Here is a 12,407-nt window from a genome sequence, read left to right as displayed (position 1 = left end):
TTGAATCGTGATAATAAATAATCATTTTTGGTGCCGCATATTTTTAGTTATATATATTTATCATATACTATATATATATATATATATATATATATATATATATATATATATATATATATATATATATATATATATATATATATATATATATATATATATATATATATATATATATATATATATATATATATATATATATATATATATATATATTATATTTAGTCATATAGTTATATATTTTATAAGGGACTCTAATCCCGTATTACCAAACTGATAAACCCAATGCGCCATCATAGGGACTTTTTTTTGGTCATTTTTATGAACTATGTCTCTTTTAAATGGTTTTTAGGATTAGTCTATTTCTTTGGTTATTCGTTTTCTTCAGCATGACATTAACTGAAAAAAAAAACTTTTCAACAAAGAACGTTTTCAAATAAAAGTAAAGAGCTACATTAAACCAAAGACTATTAGAAATAAAATCAAACAATAATTCATGCTTAAATCACTATCAACAAATAAATAAACCCAAAACAAGCAGGGATTACAATAAATAATTAATTCTAACGCATCCGAGCATTCTAAACACTAAAACGTTATTTGCGCGCTTCCCTAAGAATAATTTTAATTTCGAGCTGTATGCTTTTATGCTTATCATAACATCAAAAAGAAAAGAAAATCACCATAATGACCAATATTACTGCAAAAGTACAAATGAATGTAGACCAGGAGGTAAAATATTTATTCTTAAAAGTGTCAGAAATTTTCGATTCATTAGCGTTATAAAGAAGAAAACATTTAATTAAATTTTGTTTTCCATTTTGAAAAACTGAATGCAATTTAGGAATTGGTACAACATCCCCCTCAGCATTCCCAAAAGGTTGTAAATTAATACACTTAGTTGTTCCTTAAATTTCAGATACACCCTATTGATAACCCAGAAGCACGGATTGTCTTCTGATTTAGTTCGCTTTTGAGATATGTTGATGGAGATGATGTGCCTTTAATTTAGTTGTCTAGGCTTCGAGTGTCTTTTAATTATTTTTAAACCCCATGAACATATCCTTGAAGTTTCACATTCATATTCTTAGCCTTTCCTCAGTTATTGCACATGCGCACTTTTGACAACCTGAATGCATATAGTCTTTTCATTCATTTCAACATCCTCTTTTGACAATCTGGACACCAATAATGTCTTTAAGTTTAGTTTTGAGATCTCCTCAACATTCCCTGAAATTTTTAATGTCACACTTTCTGAGATATACTGCAGTCTTGTACTTTTCTTAACGTGGATGCATATAGCGTCTTTTGATTTAGTTCAACACTCCCTGAAATCTTCAAATTGAAATCCTTTGCTGCTTCTGAGATAATGGAGCTACGCCGTTTTGAAAATATGGAGGCATCTAGTGTCATTTCATTTAGTACAAAACCCTCCTCAACAGGTACTGAAAGTTGTAACTTAATACCTTTATCCATTCCTTTGATGTTGTAGATACGCCCTAAAGACAGCCTGGATGCTCATAGTGTCTTTGCTTTAGTTCAACATCTCCCTTAACGTTCCCCGAAAGTTTCAAATTCATACCCACAACCATTCCTAAGATATTGCGGACACGCCTTTTTGACAAACAGGATGAGTTTAGTATCTCAAATTTATTAGGGTAACTCTACCACCAACTACTGTGGATTTTTCACAGTAGCAATCCACCTAAGGCCGATAGAGCTCACACGCTCCTCCGCCAATCCACTTTGAAGGATAATTCATTTTTTATATCCTCCGACAAAGTTTTCACTTCCTTTAAATTTAATTCTCATCGCATCTTTCCAGCTTAGTAAAGTTATCCAGCTATTCATTTGGCATCCGGTGGATTACTCAATAATCAAAGTTTTACAAGCTTGTTCTCCTTCGACCGTAAATTATGACCTAACCATCTAAAATTTTACCAAACAGTTCATGACAACAAACTGTAAGTAAGGAGTGACTCGGCCCAATGGTAACCGAAACTCTAAGAAATACAGAATTAATATGAACTAATACATCAAAATCGTCAACTTTTTATACTCACTTCAAATATATAAGATCCATTGAGTTTAATGTTACTTATGAAAACCCAAGAGCCAGAGAAAATTTAACTGATTTTTGAAAAAATTGGGAAACACCCCCAAAGTCAAGTGATCTTAATGGAAAATCACACCATCAGATTTAGCATCTCAGATAACCCTACAGTAGAAGTTTCAAGCTCCTATCTACAGAAATGTAGAATTTTTTATTTTTTGTACGAAGAAAGATCATGGATATGTGTTTTTTTTTCAGGGGTTATCATATCGAATGAATGGTCCTTGAAGATTAAGGAAAGTGCGACACTGGTTAAAGTACATCGTGCTTGTCAAAAGGGCATAGTGCATCCATGTTGTCAGAGGCATATCCGCAATATTTTAGCAAGGGCTAATTTTCTTTAGTTGGAACTTTAAGGCTTGTCGGGGGAGATGAACTAAATCAAAATATAGAGTGCACAATGTCTAAGGACGAGAAAAGGATAGTAAGTAAAAACTTCAAGAGAATGTTGAGGGGGGATGTAGAAGCTGATGAAAAGACACTAAGTGCAGTGCGAATCAGCAATATCTCAAGAAAGACTTAGGGTATTTAGTTTAAACTTTCAGAGAATGCTATGGGGGATGTAGAAATACTTCAAAAGAAACTATTTGCATCCATGTTGTCAAAGATGTGAAATCTCAAAAACGAGGAGGACATTAAGTTTGAACTTCCAGGAAATGTTGAAAAAGATGTTGAAAACGAAAATACATTATGTGCAACCAGGTTATCAGAAGGATATGTATTCCACGTCACAGCCAGCAAATACTCACGTCTAAGTGCAAATAAAAGTGCAAGTTTAAAGAGTCACAAATAAATAAAGCTGAGTGATGTCTGTGACTTATTTTCATTCTCATATTTAATGATCATTCAATATATAATATTTTGAACATTCTCCCATGAAGAATTTTCAAGTGAACTATGTATAAAATACTATTTAATCACGATCGTAGTTCATAGAACCGTTCCAAACCTTGAATTCAAATTGAACAAAACCTATGCAAAAATAATACTGAATACAATCAAAGACTAATGCTCAGATCACCATATACAACTTAAGAATTTAAATTAGAATCGGATATATCAATTGTTAAGCCAGAAAACTGAAAAACTGGAGAAATATTCACTATGTTAGGCATTAAAAAACATTGGCAATCAAAATAAAACTGAATTAATTGAAAAGAAAACTTTCCGAAAATAAGTTTTTCAAAGAAAAATAAGAAGCCATATTAAACTTACGATGAGCAGAAATAAAGTCCTATGATAAATCAAACTTAAAACAATGAGAAATTACTATCAGAAAAAATGAAGGAAACTCAAAATTAACGAACGTTCAAATAAATATAATCAGTTCAAACATAACAATAACAGGTACTGATATAGATGAATAAATAAATCCCAAAACGATTAAAAAGTAAAAGGTATACTCAATTCAACTTGAAATAAAAAAAAATGCTTCAAACAGGAGTTTGGCTACTACCGACCCTCCCCTTTCCCCTACTCGTAAACATTCTAAAGACTTTCTAAAGTAAAAGTTCTAAAAACATATACATATTTTTAACATTGAACAAAAAATATAGTTAGGTAAAATCTTGAACTCCTGAGATTTCCAGGTATTAAAATGATTATACACTGAACAATCAGTTTCTTTTCATGAGTTCTTTCCAGTTATCTGATTATTGTAGTGATTTATTAGGTATTTTTTGTCAGTGTTTTAAAAGATTAAAGCACACAAAAATACATATAGCTCTCAATAAATCTGTTATTTTTGTGTGTGATATGATAAGTTATTCGATTTCTATTCGTTTTTGGGTTTTATTTATTCTTTGACAGTAAGTACTGGTTGTTTTAAGTTTGAATTATTCAAGGACTTTATTTCCGCTCGTCTTAAATTTAAAATGGCTCTTTACTTTTCTTTAAACAACTTCTTTCTCAGAAACTTTTTTTCAAGTGATTAGAGTGAAAGAGGTTTTATACAACATAAACGTATAAATATTTATCCCCTATAAGCGTAATAAGCCATTGTTTACTTCACAGCCTAACCTGGTGGATTTAAACTTGAAGTAGCTTCTGAAGTTAATGTGAAATTAATGGATTTTATAGGATTAGGATTTTATAACTTACCTTCCAGTGTAGGCATACTGAATAACAGTTTCAAGAGATTCTTTGTCAAAACCGTCAGTAAGTTTGTATTTTATGACTTTCTCATCATTTTTATGGTAGCGAATATCCGCATCGAACAAGTCGAAAAGGTAGGGGCTAGCACATGCCAGAACCACACGATGAGCACTTATTTCGTACGTTCCAACCTATAATTAATTACAGGACATTACAGTTACAGGACAACTTCTATTTGCTTTAAGTGCTGGTGTCACTCTTTTCATTTAGCTAATCAATTTTTTCATCATTTAGATTTTCCTATACTCTTCTAAATAACACAATCAAGCTTAACCTAAATATTGGGGGGAGGCGTCTCCCACATCTTCTTTCCTTTACTTTAACTTCACCCAATATGCTTTTCGCGACAATGTTTGGAAAGCGGTAAATAGGACATAGTGGGTCCATCGGAAAGTTCAGTCTTGAAAGGGGGTTCATCGACAAGTTCTGTGCCTAACAGATTCACCACACTCCTTTTACTTCTGTGCAGATAACCATATGCTTGCAATATTCTAATTCATAATCAAAATATTTCCATGAGTAGAGAGGAGATGATAGACTCTTGCCACACCCAGTCTCTGCTTCATGCACCTCCTCTTCACAGGGAAACCCTAATAGTTGGTGGATAACTACGAAATGCTGTATAACCCTTAAAATGCTGCGCAAACGGTATATCTTCACAATTCCTTTTGTATGGACTAATTGCTTCCCTTCCAGTTCATTTTGTTTGCAGGGATTAGCTTAGTCCCAAATTAATTCAATAGCATGTGGGCCTCAGTTGTATCAGAATTGTTTCTTGACATGAAGTGCCAGGAAGTGAAATTTTACTGAAGTAAAGCCTTTTCTTTTTGTCAAAAAAATGCACTATGGCCTAAAAATTTTTATTCAAATAATTCTACTCTTTAGATTCTAAAGCCACTGGTTTGAGATTCATCACCCCCAAGAGGAAAAAAAATCCCTAGTCGTATCAACCTTAATTTATTTGATATTGCATCTTCAGTGGTGGCAGATTTTCTATCATCTCTGCTCAGAGTTGGAACTCCATTAACAGCTTGCATTATAACACGTGTAATTACGACCATGACATCCTTTATAAATAGCATTTCTCCTCTCTTAATTTGGTACAAAATTTTGTGCTAGTAAATGATCCATTGGGCTATTTTCCTGATTTTTTCTGTATTTAGTGCTAAGAAGATGGTGAGTTAGAAGACACTACTTTGAACTTGGCCGCCTTTTAATGTGGTCAAGATGACCCAACCCTTCTTAGATTCCGGTTAGCAAAGACGCTATGGGGTATATTTGACAGAGACATGGATTTTTGTTCACAGTTAGATTCTTTTTATGTATCTGTCAACACTTCTATTGTCAATGTATCTAGTACATCAACTTGTGGTTCCGATCTGAAAGGTTTTTTCCCTTGAGTCCATGGATACCCCCAGAACTCCCCAGAAGCTGGAGAAGAAAAAACAACCACTGGAAATCTTATAAGTCAACAAAGTCATCGACAAGTGCAGCTGCTGCTCGTCTTGAATGTTTCAAAACTATACGAATATTTATAAATCCCTTTGATTCAGAAGGTTAAACGCGTTTATTATTTTTAAGAATTTTCGAATTAAAGAAAGAAAATTTGGAAAACTCGGCAAGTGATTAACACTGTGCTCCAGCCTTTGTCTCCACCTTCTTATTTCCCTCAAAGTTTGATGGTTGATGGCTCAGTAGCTCGAGGTAAAATTAATGTTCAAGAAGCATTTACCTTCTATTTAGCAAATATGGGGGAAACAATTGCTTCTTCAGGAAGCTCAAGTCCTTCCAAGCCTAATTTCAAATGGTAACTAGGACCGACTTGCTTGAAATTCATGGCCCTGGAGCTTGTTACTGACGTTGAGACAAATAGACTTGTCAGTCAGTTAAAAGGTTCAGCGTCTTCTGGTCCTGATTGTATACCCAACAAGGTGGTGAAATTCATTCTTCCGTCATTCATCTCTTATCCCTTCACAAGACGTTTAATCTATCTCTTAAGAATGGAGATTTTCCCTGTTCACTTAAACAAGCTCGAGCGATTACCTTATATAAAGGTGGACTTAGGAATGATCCAGCAAATTATCAACCGATATCTTGATTATCTGTATTTAGAAATTTTTTGAAAAAGACTATGCTTTTCCGTCACTTTCCTTTTTAGAAGTAAAGGACTTTTTTCATGATTTTCATGTCGGCTTCCAAGCAAAATAACCGACTGAGCATGCTTCCTACTCTTTCGAATAGTCTACATTAGGCTTTCGATTCAGGTTTGATTCCTGTCGCTATATTTTAGGTTGTCCGAAAAGCTATTGATTCAGTGCCCGCCAAATCCTACTCTTTAAATTATATTATTACGGTATAAGACGGAAGGCTAGTGCTTGGTTGATTCTTAATTATCTAGAAGGGTTATTTTAGGGTCAGTTCTGTTCTTAATTTAAGTTAACGATCTTATTTTTACGGCTATGAACAAAAAAACAAACATTTTGTTGTCGTCTATGTCAACCCGAATCTTCCAATGCCCACAAATGAAGATCTCCATCAACTGAAAACATTCTAGTTGCCCTGACTGGCGACAATACCCTTGGCACTACTGTTATGTATGGAGCCTGAGATCCGTATCAAGTTGCTTTTATTATTTGAGAATATAATTCTTTGGTTCGATGCCAATTGCCAGGCACTAAATGATGCTAGGTCTTTACTTGGTCTTCGATTTTCTTGCAAATTCCTCCGGCTTGACCCAACTTTCGGAAATTTGTCTTTCAAGGGGTTCTCTCAGTAGATCTAGAGACCGTTATATTCGTTTCCTGGGTATTTCGCTTGATGACAATCTCCTCTTCGGGCATAATATAAGTCAAATTAAAATGAAGATATCTGGGAAACCTGGAATTCTTACAAAGCACAAGTATAGTTTTCCTAGATCGATTCTAAAACAAAAACATCAACTTTTGATGCCCCACTACATGGATGTTAACAATTCCTTCCCTTCTGATACCACCCCCTAGGGTACATGATAAAGCAAGGGACTTATCTTGTATACAATAATTTTATTAATAAGCTGTTGTTTGATTTGAATTTACTTTATATTGTTTCATGTGGGTCTTGTTTTTCTCCAATTACTCGGTTATGTTCCTGTGGCCCTTAAAACTAGAGCATCTTTTGTCACTAATCATTCTACATATTATGTTCGTAATTATTGTAAAATTCAGATTCCATTCAGTCCTTTTCACTTGCATAACCACAGTTTGTGCTGATTTCAACCGAAGAAAATAATTTGAATACCCGATAATTAAGAAGCATTATAACCAAAGATTGATACCATTATCAGAGAGAAAAGAAGAAAGCTATTCGCAATGAGATTTTACTAATAACGAGATTGAGCTGGCGCTAATTCAGACAATCAGCGTTCTCACAGAATTTTTCTGGTTGGCTGGAAGGTTTTCCAAAAATTCAGATTGGCTCAAACTCGAGCTACTTAGATCTCCATTAGTAAAACCCCATTGTGAGCAGGCTTTATGGCATCACGCTATTCAGTGCTTTTGATAGGTCTAAAGCACAGATACATACCCTTTCCCTTAGAAGGATTTTCAAGAAGCAAAATGGAACATAGACGATGCGCGTGCTGTAAACCAAATTCAGACCAGAATACAAACAAGTAACCTCATTCGAAAAATTGTAAGTCACAAATAGTGGAAACATACACTTAGTAGCTTTACTTAAAATGCAAGAAATTGTAATTTGCTAAAAGAAGAACGATCTAAATATGATTTTCCGTACACTGATGGCTTGATATCAAGCTTCGCATGACGTTTAAAGAAATTGCTTTTTTCTGCTGTAGGGTGAATCGGGGAAAGTCCGACACCTTAACATGTTTTTTTTTGTTAAATTGACTCTCAAGATTTTTTTTTATGAGTATCTCATATCATCTTCTATCAACCTTTTTTTTACAACAGTTTCCCATATTATTCACTTTCTGATTTTCCCATATACTTTGCTTGTAGCCCATCACCAGGTCTCAAAATTGGTGCAGTCTGCTATGTTGGACTTACCCCAGTTTTGGGGGAAGTGCAACATATCCTACTAGCTTTTTTCAAAAATATGTCAAAAATAATATGACTTCACCATCTTAAAGGGCATCAAGGAATCACTATAAGTCCATAAGCAAACAATTTTTATGTCAAACTGACTGGCATCAAAAGGCCAGAGCATACTTTTTTCTGCTGCTGTGGGGTAACTCCGACAGTGTCAGACTTACCCAATAGATAAACATTACAAGAATCATAGCCGAGGTGCACAAATCACTGAATATAAATGATTGCTTGTATTTTAAAAAAGAAAAACATATCACACAAAATATGGTTTGACTCCAGATACAAAAAGTTACTCATATATGTTGTAGCTCACGTGTATGGGCATAAAACAAAGATCTACTGACGCTTGCTAGTAACTGCCTTGTACGATACATTAACCTGACGGATTTGGGCTATTTCAAATGGTCTGGTTTTCCCACTAAGTTTACTAGTCCTGCTTAATGTATTTGTCATCTACAGTATCGAAATCGTCTTTCTTTGGACAATTGAAAGAGTAGGTGGCAAGGCTCAAGCAGTGAAGAAACTTGAGCTTAACTTTTCCCTCATCAGGAAAGTCTAGAACCCTTCCGATGTAACCTTGTTAGTCATTCCTTGCATTGTATCTGACTGCATAGTGCTCATTTAGCTTGGGAACAATCTTTTGCTTACTGGGTGTCTCCTTGTCATTGCTGTCACTTTCTGGATTAGTATTTTGAATACTCTGATCATCCTCATCAGAGCCAAGTTCAAGGCTGATGTTTGATTCGCTATCACCCGTATCTCTATTGGCTTCCCTCTTAGGAAATTTTTTTTTCGATTTTATACCCTTCCCATCTCAACTTTTCTTCTTCCCTTTGCCTTTTGCTTTCAGATTTTCTTCCCTCTTAAGCACCTCTAGATGTTCTTTTGATGTTATCACTTCTGCCTCTCTTGCAATTTTCTTCCGTTTTTCTATTCCTGAAACTGATGGTAGGTCGGGCCGCTTCATTGAGTGAAGAAGAATCTTTTCAAAAGTTTTTGATTGGTTGCCAAGCAACTTCCTTGGACTAAAGGTAACAGAAAAGGTAATTTTTTCTAGTTCATTGTTGACAGTGGTTGTGACTTTAGATGTGCCTGAATTTTTCTCTTGCTCCTTTTTCATTTGTGCATAGCGTCTCAACTTGGTAGGTTCAAACTTGGTTTGGTCAATTACGGATGGGTTTACTCTCATTGGAACACTCAGGTCAAAGATTCCAGTTGCTTTGAACGACTTTTCAATCAGACTAGGAGTGAAATAGGTATCCCATACCTTTGATAAGAGATATACATAATCCTTCCTTGACAGAATGTTACCAGGATGCTCCCTCTGCCATTTCGAGAGATTCTGATCAAAAGACACTTTCAGTCCCTTGAAAACTACTTTATCGAGAGGTTGAAGCATGTGGAGGTAGCTTTAGGATTGTCACGTTAATTTCGTTTGCAAGTTTTGCAAGAGCAAGAGAAAGCTTTGCAAGTTTTGCAAGAGCATGTTTGCCATGTCCATCTAAGATGAGAAGTGCCTTTCCCTTTACATGAGGAAGAAACTGGAATTCAAACCAGTTCATAAGGAGATCAGACGTCATCCACCCTTTATCGGTAGATGAGTAAGATGCATCAGGGTAAGCTCCATCTACAGGTATCCATGAGGTCCCGGTATTCTTTGCAGAGAAAACTATTAAAGGTGTGAATTTTTCTCCATTTGCACTGATACAAACCAAGGCAGTTGTATTTTCACATCCATTACCACCTGTTCTATGAGTGGCTGGTGAGCCTTTGGCTCCAGCAACTTTTGTATTTCCAGGATCCCTGCAGAAAGATATCCCATCCAAATTAAACCAGCACTGAGGCTTTTCAAGAATATCCATCGCTGTGGCAGTTTCATATAACAGCTCATAAAAACCATACATTATGAAGGGGTCAGATTGCTGCAAAAGTCTTTTGTTTTCTAACATTTCTGGTTTCTTTAGTGAAATTTTGTTTTGGCACTTGAACCGCACCCACCAGTCATGAACAGGTCGGTTGTCCTTAAATCTTGTTTGAACTTTGTTCTTGATGAGATATTCTTGGACTTGGTAAAAAAATTCCTGCTTGCTGAGACCTATGCCCCACTTTTCAAAGTATTCAGAGACCCTGAGCCATATCCTTTTCTATTTCAGCAGGAATTTCTTGACTCCTCCCTCCACCACAAACTGTTTTTTGACTTTTGTCTTCTTCATAAGATGGTCATGCAAGGTAGTGCGCGGTGTTTGAAATACTTTCGAACCCTGTAGCATAGACATTCTCTTTGAAGATATCTCTGCTAGCGCGTTTTGTAGCTGAGTTGCATCATATGTTCCTCCAACCCCGCGTTGTGTTTTCCGAACATAATTTCTAGGCATCTAGAAAAGACAAAGGAATTATGAATGAATGGATGAATTTATTCGAAGGGGAATTATGAATGAATTGATGAATGTATTAGAAAACCTGTCACAAGCAGGTGTGCAAAAAATTCCAAAACAGCCAGTAGCAGAATTCCAAAAGCTGCCAACACTTTAGCAGCAAAATCCGTGATTTGACAGCTTTTCTTTGAGCAAGAAGTATTTCTATAGGTAAAATTTTCAGAAAAGTAACTCATGTAACTTAGTATAGCTTGCGGTTAGAAATATCAATAGTTTTCTTAATCATATTTAATCATATTAAAGTACTGTCTCATATTTACTCTAATACTGCTAATGGTGTATAGTATTCAAAGTCTCAAGTATACAGTATATAGCTTACTGCTGGTAGTTTATGGATTGAGTTGTACACTCCAATGATATTGGTATTATAAAAATAATACACACCCAACTGCATTCTTAATATTCATTGATCACTGTCCTACAACTATAAAAAGGTCAGTATACTTTTACTAGCATAGGAAGAAAGGTCAGTAATTCAGTAATCTATGTCTGGTTTGGATGTGTAGTAAATAATTGAGACATAAACTTTTAAAAACAGTGAAAAAATTATTTCAAGTAAATTGAAAGTAATAGTTACTATGTGCGGATTGTCTTCAGTGGTAAATTACTAGGTGTGGCAACCCTGAAAGAAAGGGGATTTTTGGGGAACCAATTTTGAGAATGTTTATGAGAAGACAGATTTTGGGGGGAATCTCCAAAAATTCGGGGATAGTGGAAGCACTGGTATTTTTGAAAAAAAAAATGCCAACAAATTTTAATAGGCCATGAAAACTGTCCACTAGCATTGCTACTATGCTATCCCACCTTTTTGCACGGCGGAGCAAGACTTGTGTTTTGACACCTTTTCTTTGAGCAAAAATTATTTTATATGTAAAAAGGGTATTTTCAGACAAAATCTGCCAACAAATTTGATACATGCCAAGTAGCATTTCTATTTTGCTACACTTTTTGCACGGCTGGCCACAAGTAAAGGTTAAGACGAAAAAAAAAAATTACAGGGGAGAAAGATAAACGAAAGCAGGCACAGAACTGCAATACATGAATGATCAACACAACACTACATTCCACTAAGTTAGTAAAGCCATCTAAGGATGGTTACTGGCTTCAACCTTTATTATCTAAAGCTTAGAATCTGTTCTACCATTTAAAATATCCATCTTTGGTAACATGGGGTAAGTCCGACACCCCAGCCAAACTTCCCCCATAGGGGGTAAGACCGACATGTTAGACTTTCCCCAGATGGGTTTTATCGGGGGTAAGACCGACACCCCTCTTATCTGTTCAACTAATAACATTAGCTTGTTTTAAAAAATCAAGAAGATGCTCCTGGTCTTCTAGTTTCTAAGAAATGAAAAACAAATTCTCTATCTCTCTTACTTTATAATCTGCATAAGTTAAGGTAAAGTCAGTTGCCTGTGTTCCTAAGAAAACGCTGTCCAAAAATCTTCAAAACCCTCTGAACAGAAGGCGTGCTAACTCTGCCAGAAGTTGATGGCACTGTTGCCTACTGCTACTAATATGTAAGAAAATATTAAAGCCTCCCACAGATACAATGGACCATAGACAAATTGAATGTCGGTATCGGACTTACCCCACTGTCGGACTTTCCCTGATTCACCCTAT

At 35.2% G+C, this 12,407-nt stretch overlaps 1 protein-coding gene across 1 annotated transcript in view; it reads right to left on the bottom strand.

Moving 5' to 3' along the window:
* Window positions 1-9,538, bottom strand: part of LOC148956909 (uncharacterized) — a 55,642-nt gene extending 46,104 nt beyond the window's left edge. Inside the window, exons 1-2 of the mRNA XM_089092620.1 lie at window positions 9,263-9,538; window positions 4,211-4,395 (exon numbers count right to left, since the gene is read on the bottom strand). Of these exons, the coding sequence (XP_088948746.1) occupies window positions 4,211-4,395; window positions 9,263-9,538 (461 nt within the window). The remainder of the gene's footprint in view (window positions 1-4,210; window positions 4,396-9,262) is intronic.
* Window positions 9,539-12,407: the final 2,869 nt, after the last annotated feature.

The sequence above is a fragment of the Artemia sp. Qi Xiang Cuo genome, chromosome 1, assembly GCF_049724085.1.
Source record: "Artemia sp. Qi Xiang Cuo chromosome 1, ASM4972408v1, whole genome shotgun sequence".
NCBI lineage: Eukaryota > Metazoa > Arthropoda > Branchiopoda > Anostraca > Artemiidae > Artemia > Artemia sp. Qi Xiang Cuo.
The sequence above is the reverse complement of the archived record's forward strand: the minus strand, read 5'-3'. Positions and strand labels throughout refer to the sequence as shown.